The sequence below is a fragment of the Lepidochelys kempii genome, chromosome 2 (assembly GCF_965140285.1).
Source record: "Lepidochelys kempii isolate rLepKem1 chromosome 2, rLepKem1.hap1, whole genome shotgun sequence".
NCBI lineage: Eukaryota > Metazoa > Chordata > Testudines > Cheloniidae > Lepidochelys > Lepidochelys kempii.
In genome coordinates, this window is record NC_136381.1 from 88,180,749 (window position 1) to 88,200,132 (window position 19,384).

Below are 19,384 nucleotides of genomic sequence, written 5' to 3' on the forward strand. Positions count from 1 at the left end.
GTGCAAGTTTCTTCATTTTAAAATGCTCAGAAGCTATGCTCAAAAGGATATTAAAATATGGCCACCAAACACCTATTTGCTTATGACTCTGACAGGTTTTTTCCCTCAGGAGAGCCCCATTTCTAAGTGAGAATAAGGTTGACGGGCAGTGCCCAGCATCAGTGTAAAAATCTTGGTTCAGGCTTTTTAGTGTGCATATAGAGCTAGATTATGGCATTTAGCCATGGACCCACACTGCGGGCAATGCAGATTCACATCACTACATTGCTCTGGGGAAGTTATAAAGGGATTGTGCCTCCTATGTTTAGGGGGAGGGCATACACTACTTCATCCCTTTGGAGGCTGCTATGAATAAACCAAGCACACCGCCTTTTATTCAACTGCTAGGGGCTGTCTTCATAGATCCAAACATTCCAAGGCCAGAAGAGGCCATTGTGATCAACTAGTCTGATCTTCGGAATAAAACAGACCATAGAACTTCCCCAAAATAATTTCTTGAACATACATTTTAAAAAAATTATCTAATCTTAATTTAAAAATGGTCAGTGATGGAGAATTTACTATGACTCAATGGTTAATTATTCTCACTATCTTGCAGAGGTCTTGTGGAAAGAATATGTCGTCATGTAACTAAAATTAAAGACAATCATAATGCAAACCTGTAAGGAGGCAGAATTAAGGTTGCAGGAGCGAATTAAATTCTGGCATTTCATCACTTTTAACCTAAATAACTTTATTTTATATAATTGTTTTGTCTGTAATTGTATTAAAGTAGCATCTTGAGCAGACATTCCAAGCAAACAAGTCAGTGTCCTCATCTGATCACAAGTAAAATTAGGAAGGAGAGGAGAAACTCTATATGGAGGGAGAAAAAATTAACTATTAATGTGCTCCCAATTAAACATTACCGTTGTATGCTGAATAATGTCTCATTTCACTGAACATTAATATGAAAAGCTTTCTTTTCACAGTACTATTCATTTAAGCAGGTGGAGGAATCAATGGCATTTCCAACAAGTGTCATGACAGTAAAACATTACTAAGTAAGAGCTAATCTGCAAAACCAGTTTACATTAAATGACATAAAGAAACATTACAGCCACTTACTGGACTGTACTACTGATAACATCTACTATTTAGAAAGGAGCAATAGAAATGCTTCATCTTAACATAGATGTCAAGAATGGTAAGATCGATGTCTAAGGCACTACAGAAGTGTTGAATTTGGGAAGAGATTACTGTGGATGATGGGGGTAAAGGGATTAACTACATTCTAACCTTTAGAGTTTAAACTGTTTTCAGGATTAGCATTACAGGGCAGTAGCAGCACAAGGCTAGAACCTCATCTGTATTTAACAGCTGTTTTGATCCTAAATTATGCAGAAGCTCTCATCTAGCTGGAAAGAGCTGTAAGGGGTCATGCTGGCAAAAACACCTCTGCCCCTCATGCGTTCCTGCCTGCAGAGAGAGACTACAAAGTCAGCATTAACTTACCACAGATGACATGCGAGTCTGGGGAACAGGAGACAATGCCTCAAAGATTAGCTGTTCCCCTGGACCTGCTTATCTCATTTCACGCTGCTGGCCAGTGCCCTGCAGACTCTCCACAGAGGAACACTGTTAGACTCAAAGGAAAGGGGAATGATGCCACAGAGATGGCAATCTCCTATTCCAGTTTCCTGAGCTGGGATCCACTGGCTCCCCATACTCTCCACTTGTGGAAACAGAAACTATGATATGGCCCTAAATTGAATAGAGGGGAAGCTGTGGATATGTGTACACTGCAGTTAAACACCGGTGGGCTGGCCCATGTCACCTGACTTGGGCTTGTGGGGCTCAGACTGTGGGGCTATATGGTACATAAGGAGTTTGATCCATCTGCATGGGCATTATTTTGCATTTACATGTATGTCTTAATAACTGCCATTGGATATGTCCAATTTCCCATATATATAAGTTTGGATGTTGTAGCATTTGCAAAGCTTCTATATCTCATGTGCCTTTCCCAAAGCACAGTTGTATCACTGCAATAGTTTTAGTTGTTGAAAAGCACAGAAGTAAAGCAGCAGTTACTAAAGTCTGTTTCTTAGAGGTGGCACATTCTGAGTATAATGGGGTACATCAGATATTAATACTTGTTGTACTATAGTAACTTTCGTCAAAAGATCTGAAAACATGTTGTTTGAGAAACAGTACCATCAATTCATCTAGGCGAGTGGTATCCCATCTCTTACAGTGTCTACTACCAGAAAGGTGGGGAAACAAAAAAATACCTGTAATGCAACCAGTCACTTGTGCATGATCTGTGACTGAAGATACTTCCTGTTTCCTTAAGACCATCACTTTATTTCTTAAACCACAATTTGCACAGCCACAGATTTTGTTTGCATTCTTCAAATGATCCAACCCCTTCCCAAATCCAGCCACAATATGTAATTATCTGACCTCCAGATTTTAGGGTGAATTCCTTAAATTGATTACAGTGTAAAGTGGTATTTCCTAGAGATGTGTACAGATCTCAAAATTAATTATTCTGGAGGTTTGGATTTGTGACCAGGCACATTCATCCTATTTAGATTAATGAAAAAAGAGAGCCTCCCTGTTGATTGCGGGAACTTATCCTTTGTTCTCTTAGTAGACCCTGAACACTTTTTCTCTTCCTAAAGTTGGAGGGGAGGAAAAGTGAGTCCTTGTTTAGTCCCTTCTATCCCCCACATTGTGGAGGTAGGGGGACAGCATTGAGGAAAGAAGACCTGATGGGCTCCATCTCCATCTTCATTTTCCCTAGCTTCTGTGGTTGGAAGGAGGTGGGAAGAGGCTGATCACTTGAATGCCACTGACCTTTTTTGTTAGAACAGGAAATGCACTGGCTGCACTATTCAGGCTGAGCTAATGGAATTCCATCTAGTCTATTTAGCAATGGATCTCATGGTCTGAAGTTGTCCCTGGGCCTCCTTCGGCATGAAAGGTAGTCAAACTGACTGCCCCACCTTGTGAATGTTGGCAAACATTTGAGAGTTGAACACCGTGAAATTTCAAATTTAAATATCTGAAATCATGAAATTTTCTTTTTTTAAAATCCTGTGACCGTGAAATTGAACAAAATGGACCATGAATTTGGTAAGGCCCTACTGAAAATTCACTACTATGCATAGGATTTAGATGTTATATTGTTTGAACTGATTTGGGTAACTTCTGCTCATAGTTACCCCAGTTTATAATCTAGCCACATTCTGTTAAGGCCCTTATAATGCTAGTGGATTCTGTACCCACACATAAATCTCACTGACGTCAATGATTCTCTCTACAGACTGAAGAGTCCTTCTGCATAGATCAGATTGCATCATGGGGTCCCAAGTTAGAGGGTATATTAACATATATTGTATTTTTGGATTGGAAAATTAGAGACATTAATTTTCCATTGTGGACTGTGGGGGAGGTGGGAGATTAATATACTGCTACATCTGTTTGAAAATTCACTTTGAAGGTCCAAATTTTTCAGGCTATCTTTAATTATCATTCCAGGTGTTAGGGGACAGCATGGAAGAAGGCACAGAAATAAGACTGGGAGGAGGAAACAAAGGGAATAACAAAGTAGGTTTTATTATCAGAAAGGGGGAAGTAAGGATCATAAGATACGAGAGCAGATCAGAAGTCAGGATAAACTGAAAGCTCTATAAACCTCTGAACTTGGGGTTGGTTCTTCAGACCTGACTGAGAAACTTTTGTGGCTCATCCGTCAGTAATAATAAGGGGCCTGATCCTGTGAAGTGTGAATTTATGAACACCCTGAATTTCGATTGAAGTAGCTCTGAGTTCAAAGAACAAAGCACCTCAAAGTAGTTTTTCAATATCTTGTGGAAACCTGATAATTTCTCCATTTATATTTAGAGCAATAATGCATATCACTTGCATGTGCTGTACAAATATAGGCTAATTTTCACAAAACACTTGTAAATTACAGTCCTGGGCCCTTAAAATTTCTCTTCTATGGGGATTTTCTGTCTTGTAGGATGAATTTTATTGTATGACATGGAGTTTTTGTAGAATAGTTTTGTAGAATTGAAGGGCTCCAAGGTTGAATGTAGGTGGATGAGTTTATTCATGCTATATAGATAGGAGAAAAATGAAGCAAAGGGGCTTGCCCAAGGCAGCAAAGCAAATCAGTGGCAGAGCTGAGATGAGAACTGAGTAGTGGTTCCTTACTTCCAGAATCAGTCCAGCAAACCCTGTTGTATACATTATTTGTAAGGGTGAATGAAATAGAAAAACTCTCATTAAAATAAAAAAAAATCTAAAATTTTCCACTATCGATATTTTGCAAAGTAATCAGGCTTTTTAAGAAGGCAAAACCACATTTGCTTCAGTTCTGCAAGGAGCATCAGCCTGAGCTGACAGGATTAATGAAGTTTTATTTTGGGCTCATTTTATTTGTTTTATTTCATTTACTGTGACCATTTTGGATAGAGTGTACAATGTTTGATGTTTAATTATAATTGGTATGTCCTTGTGTTTGTTACATAATTTAAATTATTGAATTATGATGACTTGAAGGGAAAAATTTAAATGCACAGATAAAGAAATCTTTAAATTAGTTAAGAAAATATCAACAGAAAAGATCTTTCATCCAGGGATAATTTACTTGAAATTCTATGCCTGATGTGAAGATTAATAGTAGATTGCCTTTTAGGGAGCTCTCAGCCTGATTCTAATGTCCCAAGTTGTTCTTTTATTATCCAAAACCTCCATAACTAAAGGATTTTTTTCACCCTGCCCTTTGTTCATAATATGGGACTGTAATTGAGTTCATATTTCTCACCCAACCTCTCAGCTGTAATTAATATTTTATTACATCAGATTTTATCACTAAATAGCCTAGCAGCAGAGTACTGAGTGTCACATGCTCACAAAAAAGGCAGGAGTGACTTATTGATGCCAGGCAAGTTCCTTATAATGAGTTATGGTTGAGAGAATACAAAATACATTCTCAGTACCCAGCTAATATTCCCAAGCAATGTATGACTTATCTTATTTTGATCAAACCAGGACAAAGAAAAATTAAAGTTAGGAAAATGGAATATTCAGCCAAGTGGATCTATTTAGGATATCAAATATGTGGAGCACCTAACAAAATTGTCTGTGCAAGACCAGGTATCTGTTTTCATTATTACATTTTATGGACAGGACTAGTATATGTCATATACTTTTTGTACATTTGAGGTTTTCTAAGCTGTGTTAACTACCTCTACAGTGTGAGAAATGTAAAAATCTGAACATTGAGTGTTCTGCCTGTTGTTCATCTTTGAGCTGGTGTAAACCAGAATGAAGGGGAAGGTGTTTTTAATAAGGATTTGAAAATGTAAACTGTTTTTTATTTATGAATAGTAGTAAACAGGACTGGGGAAAATTGAGTCATTTTTGTTGCCTGAAATTTAACAACTTTGGTGATCAATGGTTTTCATCATAAAACCAACCACATACTTTGGGCATAATTGACATTCCCAGCTCAGGGGAGAGTCTGCTGAGGCACTAATATCTGTATCTCTGCTGTGAATAGGTGATTGCTGAAAAAAGTCAAATTAAAGATAGAGGTCTCTGGCAGAACAGATCAGAAGAAGCTCTGTGCTTGAGAATAGACTCTTAATTCTTTGATATCAGCACAAGTATCCACTCCAAAATGTATAACTGCAATAAAACTTTCTTCTCTTTTTATATTTGTACACCAACTGGCTAGCCCACAGGATAACGGTGTAAGGCGTAAACTTTCCTTTAGGCAAAGCTGTGTGAGGGCAGTTTGTAACTGTGTCTCCACAGCAATTCCTTCCATGCTTCTGCCTTGTTTCCAGGAGAAGTCATCTGCTATAGCCCCTGAATAGGCCCTGACCTACCTAGGGAGGTGGTAGAATCTCCTTCCTTAGAGGTTACCTAGGGAGGTGGTAGAATCTCCTTCCTTAGAGGTTTTTAAGGTCAGGCTTGACAAAGCCCTGGCTGGGATGATTTAACTGGGAATTGGTCCTGCTTTGAGCAGGGGGTTGGACTAGATGACCTTCTGGGGTCCCTTCCAACCCTGATATTCTATGATTCTATGATTCTAATGTTGGATGGATGGTCTAGTGGACAGGGAAATGGACTGGGATGCAGGAGACCTGGGTTTTCTTTCTGGCTCAGCTACAGACTTCCTTTGTACTCTTGGGCAAGTCACTTAATCTACCTGGTGTCTCAGTTTCCATCCACAAAATACTTCACTGTCTCACATGGATATGTGAGGATAAAAATAATGATCAAGAGGAACTCAGATATAGGGATGAGTGCCATATCATTTAGCTTAATAGATAGATTACCAGATGCAGATTACTTCCACTTCTCCCTCATTCCCTAACATGCCAGCCAACAAAGCTCTGCTTTGGAGAGTATTGGCTCCATGAACATTCTTTTCTACCCCTTCCTGGTCCCCACACACCTGAAGCTGTGATAGGGGGAGGTTGCACAAGGGAGTGGGAGCAATCTTACGTCCTGCACAACCATGTACATTTCGGAAAGCCCTAAATAGCTAAAGCCCACTCTGTTCTACTTAGGGTTCAATCCTGCACTCATTAAAATTAGTGGGACTGCTCATGTGCTTAAAATTAACTGCTTACATGCTTTGCTGGACCGAGGGTAAAGCGCTCATCACATTGTGGGATTGAGTTCTTAGCTTGTATGTAGTCTGAGTAAAAACTTTAGAGAGGTAAAACTAAACAAACAACCCTCACTGACTTGCCTACTTAACCTGTGTGCAATTGCATACCAAAGATAATAGTACATAAACTTTCATCATTGCATTAAAATAGACAATTACCTTTGATTTTTAGAACAAGTAATTCTATTGGAAGGTAGTAATGCCACATTGTTTCACTTTGTGAGTAATCACCTGTCTCTCTAGATCAGCATCTGGTAAGAGTTCTAATGTTCTCATACCAAAAATTCCATTCTGCCCTTGTCTGTGTGTAGGGATTACAATGCCTTCTGTGCCAAACCATATTGGAAAGACTAAGGTGCCTGATAAACATAAACAACTTTAATGTCTCCCTTAAGAGGAAAAAGTGTGTGGGTTTTTTTAGACACAAAGCACAAATCCAAAAATAGACTGGTGTTATGTGTGTTAAAAGGGAGATAGACCTCAGGGAACTATTTGTGAACTAGCAAGTGGACTAGCAGATGTGAGGAGCCCTATGAATATATTTATTGAGCAGCCCAAAAAGTATTAAATAAGTCATCCTGGGTACTATTGTGGGAGTAGTTCTTGGGTAAACTTCCCAAGAAAATCTTTTGAAAAATATATGCCATGGTGCAGTTGTAACCCACACACTTCCTGAGTGTGGTGTTCTGTCCCATCTAGTGGCACCGAGACCACTTAAAGAGTGATAAATGAGTCTACTCTACAGCCTTAGCTAAGAGCCTTCTAGCTTTTAGCTCATGCGGTAGAGGCTCATGCACTAAGCTCCAGAGGCCCCAAGTTCAATCCTGCCCGCCAAAGGGATCTGTCAGCATTACAGGGCAACAGAAAATCTATCCCAAAAAGTACACATTTCCCTGATACTTGGGATATTGAGGTACAAGGAACAAAACCTTTAGGATTCATTAGCAAGTGTGAAAAGCGCAAGCCATGTCGAGGACATCTGAGTGGCTCAAAAGTGATTAAGGGGACTTGAATCCTTGTGACCTGCGTTCTTTGACACCATCCTCTTCCTTCAGGTGAAGAAAGAAAGAATGAATGAGAGAGCTTACCTTTACCATAACAAAGCAAGAGTATGTGTGCTCAGAAGGTGGGAACACTATATCATAAAGATATAGTATTTGTATGTCCTTCTTATGAATATATAATTGTGGGGAGAAAATGTTTATTTGTTGGATAATAGTGATAACTACACAAGGAGAGCCTAAACCAACATAACATACATTATTAAAGGTTACCTGCGGTAGAAAGGAAAACAGAAAGAGAGAAAGAAAAGGATTTCACCGCTTCCTGAAGCATGAACTGGTCGGGGTTCCCAGGTGATGGTGGTAGCTCAGGGTCCTGAGTGCAGGAGGCAGGCAGAGCCCCCAGCACGATCAGTCAGGAGATGGAGTCTCAGTGGAACTGATGCAGAGGTTGGGTCCATCCATCAGAACACTTACTTGGGCATAGGTAGGGGGTTTTGTAGAGAAAATACAATGGTTCAAGGGAGAACACTAGATTTGTTTATGGGTAAACTGATGACTCAGGGGTTTTCTTTAGGCTATTCAATAGGAGCTGATCACTCTTGGCTATGGGTGGTGTTTTCTTCCAGGGAGCTGACAGTGCAACTAGGCTGCTTCAGTATTTTGGATATCAATCAAGGATTCATTACTAGAATTGGTTTGATAACTGCTGAGCTGGGTGTGTGCAGGCGTAGGTTCATTAACATCTGGAGCAGAGATCCCCCATGATGCAGTGCTTCCCTGCTTTTCTGGTCCCAGAGTTCAGTTCGGTTCTCTGTTCTCCATTCCGTATGCTAATGAGATGAATCCCTGTCCCATCTTTCATGCAGATGAGGCTAGGGGAGTTGTCTCTGTTCTCCATTCTGTATGCTAATGGGGATTTCTTAATCTTGTCACCCTTGTCAGGAGGGGTCTAGGTGTGTCTCCCAACGCCCTTCACTGCTCTCTGCAGTCCTTTTCTCTGATTAGTTTTGGTTCAAGCAGAGACTGGTGGGGGAGGGGAGTGTCTTCCATGAGTCAGAGAGGCTAGATACTGTGCCCTGGTTCCCCAAGAACACAGAGCTGACTGGTATCATCTTAGGGATTGTTCAGGGTCAAGATCCTGCCATCAACTTTGAATCCTAGAAAGTCTAAACTTGGAAAAGGGGCTAATATAAATATTTCTGTATTTAATGAAAACCTTAAAATTCATGGCAGATGAACTGTGGCCAGAATATGCAGTCTTCAGAACTCCTCTGACTCTTCTGTAACTAAGATATCATCTAAGTAAATAAGCATTTTCACTCTCAGGGCCCTTAGGAGATGAATAATTGGTCACACTCTTGTAATGAATGCCCTTGTAGCAATACACAGGCAAAATAACTTTACTTTCCACTGATATAGTACTCCTCTACAGGAGAACCTTAGGGATTTCCTGTTTGTATGCATAGGAAAGCTTTGCTTGGATCTACTTTTGCCAGAAAATCCCCTTTGTAAACCGTGACTTTTAAGTCTTTGAGACTATCCATGCGAAACAGTTTGGCAGTCATAAAAAGGCTTAAGGGTTTTGTATTAAAAACTAGATGCATCCCTAGTGGACTTGGGGCTGTGAAGATATAGCTTATTTAGGCCACCTGAGAATTAACTTTTGGCAGTATCTCTAGGGTCTCAAACTGAGCCTTCTTTTATCTCCTCAATTACGGCTATTGAGATATTTCTGCCTATGACTCCTCGCACTATAATGTAGGTGAAATATACCGTTAGCCCTCTGACACCCAGTGTAAGATACAGGGAGATTTAGTCTTTCCCAGATTTGAATAAAACAGTTCAGCTTTTCTGCTGTTGCCTGTAACTGCACTGGCCAAAGATGAGGAAAGACTTGCTGCAAATGACTGCAGAGAGGCTGCCTAGAAGGGGCTAAGAAGGTTTGAGTTGCTTATTTTACAAGTAAATAAAAAAACACTATTTTCCTGTACCATCGTTTTGTTATAGTGGGATCATTCTGTTCAAAACTCAGCAGGTGATTAGCACTGAATAGCATATTTTTTAGTCCCTCTCCTGCTTGTCATGGGGAACCAACCATCCTATGAACACAGAGATATGACCAAGCCTATGGAACCTGTAACTTCTGTAAATCATCTTATTCCTCTTTTTACTTCAGACATACGGACAACAGTGACAGGAATTTAAAAATGCACATCTTCAATTACAGGAACATCTTTCTTCTCAACAGACAAAAATCTGATCGATTCAACCCGTTGAAAACATTGAGGCAGGTTAAGAAATTGGGAACTGACATTCAGTAATAGTGATTGCTTACGCTTTTTAATTTGTAATTACTTTGGACTGAACTGGAACTGGCAGTTCCATAGCTTTCAGGTGACATAAAGCTCGACTGGTAAATTTTAAAGACTTGTATTAAGGGTCCGTAGTTTCATACTAGTATAAAAACTGCTTCCTTGAGTAGAATAAGTACAGAATAAGTTTGCCACTTTGTAATATAATTTTATCATTACGATTTGATTGATTATGCCTTGCTAAGCTTTAAGGCCCCTGTTTGGCAAGGTACTTGAGTACATGCCTAATTTTAAGCACATGAACTCACATGCTTAAATAAAAGCATGTGCTTAAGTACCTTAATGAATTGGGACCCTAGTTCTTTATTTCAGTCTTCTGAATATTGTCAATAATATCAGTTGTTGTGTTTAACCTCTTTCTCTTACTTCTTCTTATACTTGATATTCGGTTTTCATTGGTAACATTTAGAAATTTAGGAGAAGTTTTGAGTGTCTACTTTAGTTTAAGCAACCCAGAAGTCAATAAATTTGTGAGAAGCCAAATAAATTAAAATGATCCAACCAATAAGTATTTTATACAATACCCAAAAGGCCACACAAGACCATAATGTATCTAATTTAATTGTTTAAGTTTGGAACCTGTTTGGGGGTATTAAAAAAAATCAAAATTGCAAGAATTGTTTTTCCCACATTTTTCAAAATTGTACATAACATTTGAATCCTCAAATTAAAGAAAAATCTCAGATGCTCTTCTCTAGATTGAATATCATGTCATTCTGCTTAAAATGAGATTTTGAATTCTACTTACTGAGGCCTTAGAGTCTTGTAGTAGAAAAGCATAGCACAAACTAAACTTAATTAAATTTCATTCCTCAAGAAAGTTCCGTTTTAGTTATACCAATATCTAGTATATTTTTTGCACTGTCTACTTCAGTGTAGGTTTTATTTTCATATCACAGGTAGATAGATTGTATTCGAGTTAAAATTTGGCTGTATGAATGGAAAAGGAATAATGCAACATTAAACAAATGGAAAATATGACTAATATATTAGAGGAAAAATAGAGTTCTGATTCAGTGCTTACTCAGTTCACTAAGATTGAACCTTAAGATCCCTTTTCAGCATTAGCAATTCAGTTGTTACATATTAAAAGAAAGCAGTTTTAACCGTAAGATTTTGAGCAAGGTTTTGGATTATAATTGTAATTGGTGACTTTATAAAATTCGTTATCAAGATGATCTCATTTATACAAATGTAATACATTACTCATAAAGTTCTGTCAGGTTGCCATTGACCCAGGTGCTTATAATGTGTTAATTTACAACAGAGAGACAGCAATGTGTGGCAACTGGGCAGCAGATAGGATTTAGATATTTTTCATTAGCACTTGGACTTTGATAAAGGGGAACAGAAAAGAGCTGCTTGACCTTTCAGTTCTTAAATTATTAAAGAGCAAATAGATTTGAGGTCTGGATGCTTGCAAATCTAATTTGTCTTGTGTAAGGATGAAATGACATTTTGGGTTGGAAATTGCTCCAGTCAACTTAGTTCTTTCTTTAATATATCTGAAGATGAATAGATGGAAAGCATTGAAAATGTAATATACATGGAGTAGTGCATGTGGTATAACTAATACGAACTTGCCAGAGTAAAGACACATGTGAATGACAATTTTGTTTCTAAAACATTTAAAATTTCCAGTTATAATTGCTGTGTGGAAAATGAAAAGAATATTTATTTTAAACAAAACTCAAGCAGGCATTTAAAATTATCTTGGCCCGAAGTTCTGGATTTCTTGGTCCTGGACTTCTGCAGAAATAGAACTGTTAGACTTAAGGGCCAGAACAAGTGTAAGGTCCAAAGCTTTGCAGTCCATCAGTAACAGCATATCAGACATCATTGAGAACCATGGATGCTTACCTTTTGAAATGGTATAAGGCATGAATTTCTAACTTCCAAGTAGCATAAAGCAATGATCTCTAACTATAGAAATTCATATCAATTGCTAAATCATGTCAGAAATTAAGTTGAGGGAAAAGCAAGATTGTAACCAGAGTCATGTGATTTTAAAATGTGACCAACTCTCAGTAGAAATCCTTTGGTGGTTCAATACAAATGTTTGCTGGTCCAGTTTAAAAAAAAAGTGCTGGTCTTAAACTAGTAATCAGCTGTTTGGGGCAGGGACAGCACCTAAAACAGTGGGGTCCATTATGAGGATCCCTCAGTGCTATAGTAATAAAATTATTAATAATCAGAACAAAATATGGTATCATAATTTATCAGGGAGACTGTACCCTCCAAAAGCATATGTAATGTTGTGGCTTTGTAGCAATTACATACTTGAAATGTAATTCATGTGTTAATACATACAAACTACACAAGAAAATGCCAGTCAATTATTACATTTTAGTTACCCTAAAAATACTCTAGCTAGCCTTACCAACTCTCTTCCTGCAATCTATGATCACTGTCCTTCTCATGGAGATGGATAATGATCAAGAGTCATTAGTCCCCAGGGAAGCAATAAAGTTACAACCAAATCCTCTTTAGAGAGATGGGTTTCACATTTGAGAAATTTAGAAGCACTGTTTTGAACAATTATAAGAATGTTATGATTTCACTGTTTTCATGTATATTCAGAAATAATGTTTCCTCGGTTCCTGTTTGAATGTCCATGAGCTTTTACGTTTGAGGAAGACAGGCAGTTTCTTCTAGGCCCTGATTCAACAAAGCACTTAAGCACATGTTTAAAGAGAAGCATGTGTTTAAGTCCATCTGTATTATGCAAAGCAGTTAAACATGTGCTAAAGTGCTTTAATGAATCAGAATTATGACGATTATACAATTATGAGAATATATGCACTCACTATTAACAGAAAGTTTATGCAGAATTAGGCAATTAGACTATTTAGAATTTTGTTTCTGTTTTGCATTAGTGAATGGGATTTCGGTTTCCCCACTGTTATCAGAGTTACAAAATTTCAAATATAACTAACAAAATAAATGTAAAAAAACTTTTGTATTTTAGCCATCAGAAAATATATTCTTTTTCCCGAATAACAGTCTGCTACCAAAATTTTAAATAGATTTTCACTTTATTATGTATTTCATACACAATTGTAATGCCAACAGTTAAGCAAATATGATTCCTTGGCTGATTTTTTTTCTATTTATCTCGCCTTTCTTTGTCCGTATTGATAGTTGTGCTTTTTTTTCAAGCAAGTTAACAGGTTAAAGGATTGAATCCACAGCCTCTTATCTACTATTTGTAAACAAAAAAAATACTTGTTCAACATTTTAATACTCATCAAATATGTTTCTATGTATGTTCCAACTAGGAAGTATTCTGTGTTGTTTGTCATATAAAAAGTCTTAGATATTCACAGCCAATTTTATTTTCCAAAGAGAAATGAGGTTATTTGGGAGGAGAAGGGGATGTGTACTGTAAATTTATAGACCTGAGTATTGACAGTGTGTTTTTATGTCCTTTGCCTTCAGCTGTCATCACCTTTTCCATAAATATTTGTTGGTGTGCTGATGTGATTTCATAATGAATTGGCTGATTCAAATGTCTTAGAATAACCCATATTTTCTCTCATTCTTTCTTTTCCAATTTCTTAGTGTCTATCAAATAGTTGTTGAGGAAGAGCGCCCTCGCAGGACCAAAAAGACAACTGAAATCCTGAAATGCTACCCAGTGCCCATTCACTTCCAGAATGCTTCGCTTTTGAACTCTCAATACTACTTTGCTGCAGAGTTTCCAGCCAACAGTCTTCAAGGGGCTCAGCCTTTTACCATTGGTGATAACAGAACCTACAGTGGTTTCTGGAACACTCCTCTTCTACCTCATAAAAGCTACAGCATTTATTTCCAAGCTGCTAGCAGAGCCAATGGGGTAAGTCTTATGACAGGTATAGTCTTATGCAATATTAGTGTGTAAACAGATTGTTGGTTCTGGACTGTGTATTGTTCAGTGTAGTTGCTAATGAGAGAATGAAGAAACCATGAAATTTAACAAGTTGAGTTTAAAAAATAACAGTGTTGCATGATAATTAAGGACGACAGAAAAGGGAAAGGAGGACACCACATACTTTTGTCAATGGAGAGTGGGCCTGATAGCGCATCATTGCCAGAAATACCACTGTTCTGCTTTATTTTCATTTCTTACTAATGCTTCCAAAAGTTGGCTGGTGTTTCTGTTTAGCTGCCTTTTTTAAAGAGGGAAATGCCGTGGCTACTTTGGTGAAGTTCAAGCCAAACTTGATTACTGTTTCAATAGCATATGTATTCTTGGTCTGTCCAATCATATTACCTTGGTTTATAATATTTTGAACTTCCGTTTTCACTTTTGCTTGTCTTGACTGAATTAGAAACAGAAAAACAGTAAAAGAAAAATAAGTAGATGGAACTGAAATGAGAAGTATGCACAAAGGCCCTTGGAGATCATGTTTCATCTGACTGATTCTTCCTGGATTGTTTTTCATTTCCTGAGCAGACGTACCCTTCAATTCCTGATAAGCTTTGGCTTTCTCCGTTGACAGCCTAGAAATGTTTTCTGCCAGATACCATAATGGCCACTTTTTCACAGTACACTGGCAGTACAGAAATGTGAACACCACTGATTATTTTCTTTCTTAAATTGTCTAGTATGATTCCTAGTACTGTACTTACTCGTAAGAAAAAGAAAAATCTCCTAAAGTCAATGAATAACCAAAGAAAATATGCTGCATACATCATGTCCTATACGTTTATTTAATCTTTTAGTGAATGTTAAGTGAAGTTTTGATGGCACATGGCCAAGTGTATTGTGTTTTAGTTGTCCATACCATGAAAAGTGCATTGGAGTCATTTTGGAGACTGTTAAACGTGTGATCAAACACACAGAATGGACAATTTTCTTAGATCTTATCAACAGTTTAAGAATAGAACGATAGATGGTTTTCTTTGCTTTGGATACAGCACAAGAAATGACCTTTCCTCTTTATTTGACACAGGAAACCAAAATTGACTGCGTCAGGGTGGCCACAAAAGGTATGATTAAATTGAGTCAAATTTTCTGGATATAAATCTGTTGACCTCTCTTTCATACATTTATGCCTTCCTCCAGAAATGTTTACTTGGCTAAAAAGACATCTCTGAACCTGACACTGTATTTTAAAGTAATCACTCACATGTCTAGCTGAGACTTAGGAAGTTTCCTACAAAAGCACAAATTTATTGTACATTTTTAGTTGCCTACATGAACAAGTGTTCTTTTTAAACATACTCTGTGGTTTTTATATGATCTCAAAATAAGTATTTTTGACATTTGTATATATAATAGGACTGTTAAAGTGCTGATAGTAGAGTACCCACTAGCTGTTTGCACACATGAATAGTGAAAAATTACCCTTTCCTTATAAGCAATTCTGGTGTTTGAATTGCTTTATAAAAGAAAAGTGGAGGGTGTTCACAGACCAGCTCTTTCTACTGCAATGCCAGTACACTGTACTGCCCAGTAGGAGATACGAGTTCAGACAGCAATAGCTGTAATCCTGGTCCCCAAGTAGAAAAGATTAGTCATATTGCTCAGGTGATATGCTTTAGCTTTGGAGACTGGGAGTGGTTTGTGTGTATCTGAGTATAGCCACATTTCTTTAGTACCTCCACTGGATGACAAGACAGATCTGAAAGAAAATTTGGGGGTGGCAATTTAGAGGTGGAAGGGTAGAAAAGGGAAGGGAAATGTTGCCTTCTAGTTTGGGTGCCTGGACAGCCTGCAATAAAAATATTTCATAAGCAATTGGTCATAGTCCGTTTTTGGAGGATCACACATCTCGGGTTAAGTGACTCAACATAACCTCATGCAGAATCAACATGAGGAGATTTTACAATTCAGCAACCACAGGTGTCCTTTTTTCACCATACCTAGATAAGGTAGATGAGACCCTTATTATTTTGACATGAGAAATGTCAGCATGTAGCGCCTCACATCTGTGCCTGAAAACTTAAACTGAGGGTGGACTGCCAGCCTCCCTAATACAATAAATGGAATTTTGGTCACTTTTCTCATCTAGTTCCCAAATATCTGGAAATGAAAAAAAAATCCCTAGTTTTCAAGTTACTGAGCCCATTGCTTAGTAAATAATTACTAACTTTCAAGTATCTTCATTCTAAGCAGATGAAATATAGAACAACAGATGAATTCAGTGGAAAGTAAAACACTAGACTGTTCTCCAGTAGCATACATGAATCCAGCAATTGATTAATTTACACCACAAATCATGATAAACAAGTTTTTTAAATTATTTAGAGATTTTTATTTGTAATTGCTAATGAATGTTCAATCATTTGGACCACTTGATGGAATATTTGTAATGCTCATTTTGAGATGAGAATTGCTTTGTGCAATGAAATTGCTTTCATAGCAACAGACCATTTCAAAGTAATCTATTTGTTGAAAGGGACATGAGAAAATGGAGCTCTTATTTTAAACACATGTCAATTTGTTTTATGTTTTGAAAACATATTTCTGAGTACTTTGTAATATCTTTGTCAAGCCTATAAGATTGTTAGAGAGATAAGAGGTGAGGACTTTGAAACAAGAATTCCCCATGCTGGGCTTTGCAATCCTAAATGTTCCAATTTCAATGAGGTGCTGCTGTAAAGCATTGTTTCCTGTGCCACTAAACTTCTGATGACATAATACAGAGCAATTTCACTCGTTGCTCAAAATGACATGCAGAGTCTGTTTATATTTTAATTGTTCTATCTGTAGTTTAAAGGTCAGATTATGCCTGTATCTGGCAAGGTTGCTTAAGGAGCAGTGAGCCTTTCACCCCTTGGGTTTCCCACAAGTGCTAAATAGAATAGCAGGACCCCTTATCTTTGAGGTGCAAATCATCTCATTTGCCACGGGGAAGAAGGGGGGCCATGACCCCACACCCATTCCCCTCTATACTTGTCTGCTGACTTGGTTGACCGTACGCTGGGGATCTGTGTGAACCATCCAAAGGGCTGGTGCAACGTGTACACTTTCCCTACTCTGAGGAAATGAGAGGCCTTTATGACAAGAGGCTCTATCTCTGACCGTGATCTCCCTGGGTCAGTAAAGCTTTATACTGCTTGTAACTATACAACCTGATGTGATTATTTTAATGCATATAAAGTGCTGTTATTAGACAATTATAGCTGTGTTCTGTGGTTGTGTTGCTATATGTATTACAGCGGGCACTTGTGCTTCCCATAGAAAAGGTTGCAAAACAGTCTCCATTATCACATTTGTTTTAACATATTCCTGACTTTCCAAAGCATTTGTATTTTGGGCTGAAATCATCCTTAAGGACTGAAATTTGAAGATTTTTAAAGATAGAGCAAAATCTCTTCATTCATTAATCATGAATATAGGTGGCAGAATCTGGTTCTTAAGTGAGACCTAATGTTGCAACCATTTATAGTTCTTACTACCCTGCAGACTGTCATATACTTTAAGGCCCTGATCCCGAAAACACTTGCATATGCACTTAACTTGAAGCACATTAATAGTCCCATTGACTAAACTCAGGCTGCTGATGTGCTTAAAGTTAAGCACATATTAAGTGGATCAGGGCCTGTATCATAAAATGTATCCTGTAAAACCCACTAGCTGTGCAGTACAGCCAAGTTGCTGTTTTTCTCCTAAATTCCACCCGAGTAGAAAGCTTCTGCAGCTCCACTCTGTGGAATTTGAGTCGTCCAGGGAGCATGTCAATATACTCCTCCAAATTCTCATTAGCCCAGGTTACCCACTGATCAGCTGAGCCAACTGGTTTTGGCAAAGCCACCTGGTTGTCTACACTCAAGGAATGTAGCCAGCAGGTTTTGAAGTCTGCACCCATAGGAGGAATCCAGGACTTGATTTGAGCATGGTCTTTAAAGCCTTTTAGTTATTTCCCACCCTCCCCCTGGTTGTCTCAATTTAATATTAGTCAAAAGTTTTGTGTCCCCCTCAAGACATTCGTGCAGTTGGAATTGTGGTAGAACATGGATTGAGTTTTGCAGTAGTTAATCCATGGTATGTTGGATGCTTTTCTCATTTTTGTACACTTTGTGGGAAAGGTTTCTTGCCCTGATCCAGCAAAGCACTTAATCAAAGACTTAACTTTAAGTACAGGTAGTCCTGAATGAAATCAACGGGACAGTGCATGTACTTAAATTTAAGCAAATGTTCAACTGCTTTTCTGAATCCAAGCCAATGTGCTTAGTACCTCACATGAACAAGCTCTGTAGAATCACTGAAATGTCAGCATAAGCAGGAGAAGAAAATGTCTTGTGTGCAAAATATCCTTTTACTTGAAGGCTTTCTACAAAAGATGGCCTTAACCCTGTATAGCCATACCCAGGTCTATTCTGATGCAGGTTCTATGTCTGTATCTGGATAATACTTGGTAATTCCATTATTTTAAATCCTCAGTGCATAACAGTTGAAACAAACGTCTTGTAAGCATTAGCTCTTTACAAATGAAACCGATAGACTTTCAGAGATCATATAAAAATCTTGATTGCCATGATTATAATGTTGTTTTAAGATCAGCATACTGGGTTCTGTATAACTGAAGCGCCCAGTGCTGCTCCTTTAGAAATCAAATGGAGCCTTGCCACTGGCTGCGCTGGGAGATGGACTGGGCTCCCTGTTTCTTTTTATCTGAGTACGGTGAAGAGTGTTCTGGTGCTGCAAAATAAGGCTTTTGTTATTTTTATGACTATTCAAAGTGCATACAAATGTGAGGACTGAAGGGGTGCCTCCTATGTGAGATGAGATAATTAAAATAAAAACAGGATAGATTTTCATGCAGGTAACAAAAATGGCTTTCATATGTCTGCTCTTTCTTTAAGCTAAATGATGATAAAAATCTGTGAAGGGGAGGTTGAAAAACACCAAAACATGCTAACTATACAATTATCAACATTGTGGTGATTCTTGATTATATTAAGAATGTATTTCCTGCTATGACTTGTTACAATGTCTGAATAGTGACCATTTTGGCATCTCTTAAGAATCCAATTCTCAGACCAAACAGAAAGAGAGGTTATTATTCTGCTCTTGCAACATTGGGAGGCTTTCATTAATTATGAGAGAGAAAAGGCTATTATAATATTTTAAATCCAATAGCAACAGTACTCTAGTAGCTACTAGCAGCACTGTGTTGCAGAGGGGTATTTCAAAATATTATGCAGCAGCAGTTTTGAGTTTAATTGTCTACAGATGGTTGATGATCTATTTTCCTCACTCGTTGCCACATTTCTAATAGCACCCAGGCTGTTCTATGTAAATTAGCGATCTTTCATATAATCTTATCTTTAATTTTCCAATATTTTTCTTTGCATCATTTTCCAGCTGCATCATGTCGGATCTGACCTTTTAATTTTTT

At 37.9% G+C, this 19,384-nt stretch overlaps 1 protein-coding gene across 9 annotated transcripts in view; it reads left to right on the top strand.

The window, feature by feature from the left end:
• Positions 1 to 19,384, top strand: part of PTPRM (protein tyrosine phosphatase receptor type M) — an 835,052-nt gene that overhangs the window by 562,761 nt on the left and 252,907 nt on the right. For all 9 annotated transcript variants that reach the window (XM_073331568.2, XM_073331567.2, XM_073331560.2 and 6 more), the window contains 2 exons: positions 13,617 to 13,890; positions 14,990 to 15,026. In XM_073331568.2, coding sequence (XP_073187669.1) covers positions 13,617 to 13,890; positions 14,990 to 15,026 — 311 coding nt within the window. The remainder of the gene's footprint in view (positions 1 to 13,616; positions 13,891 to 14,989; positions 15,027 to 19,384) is intronic.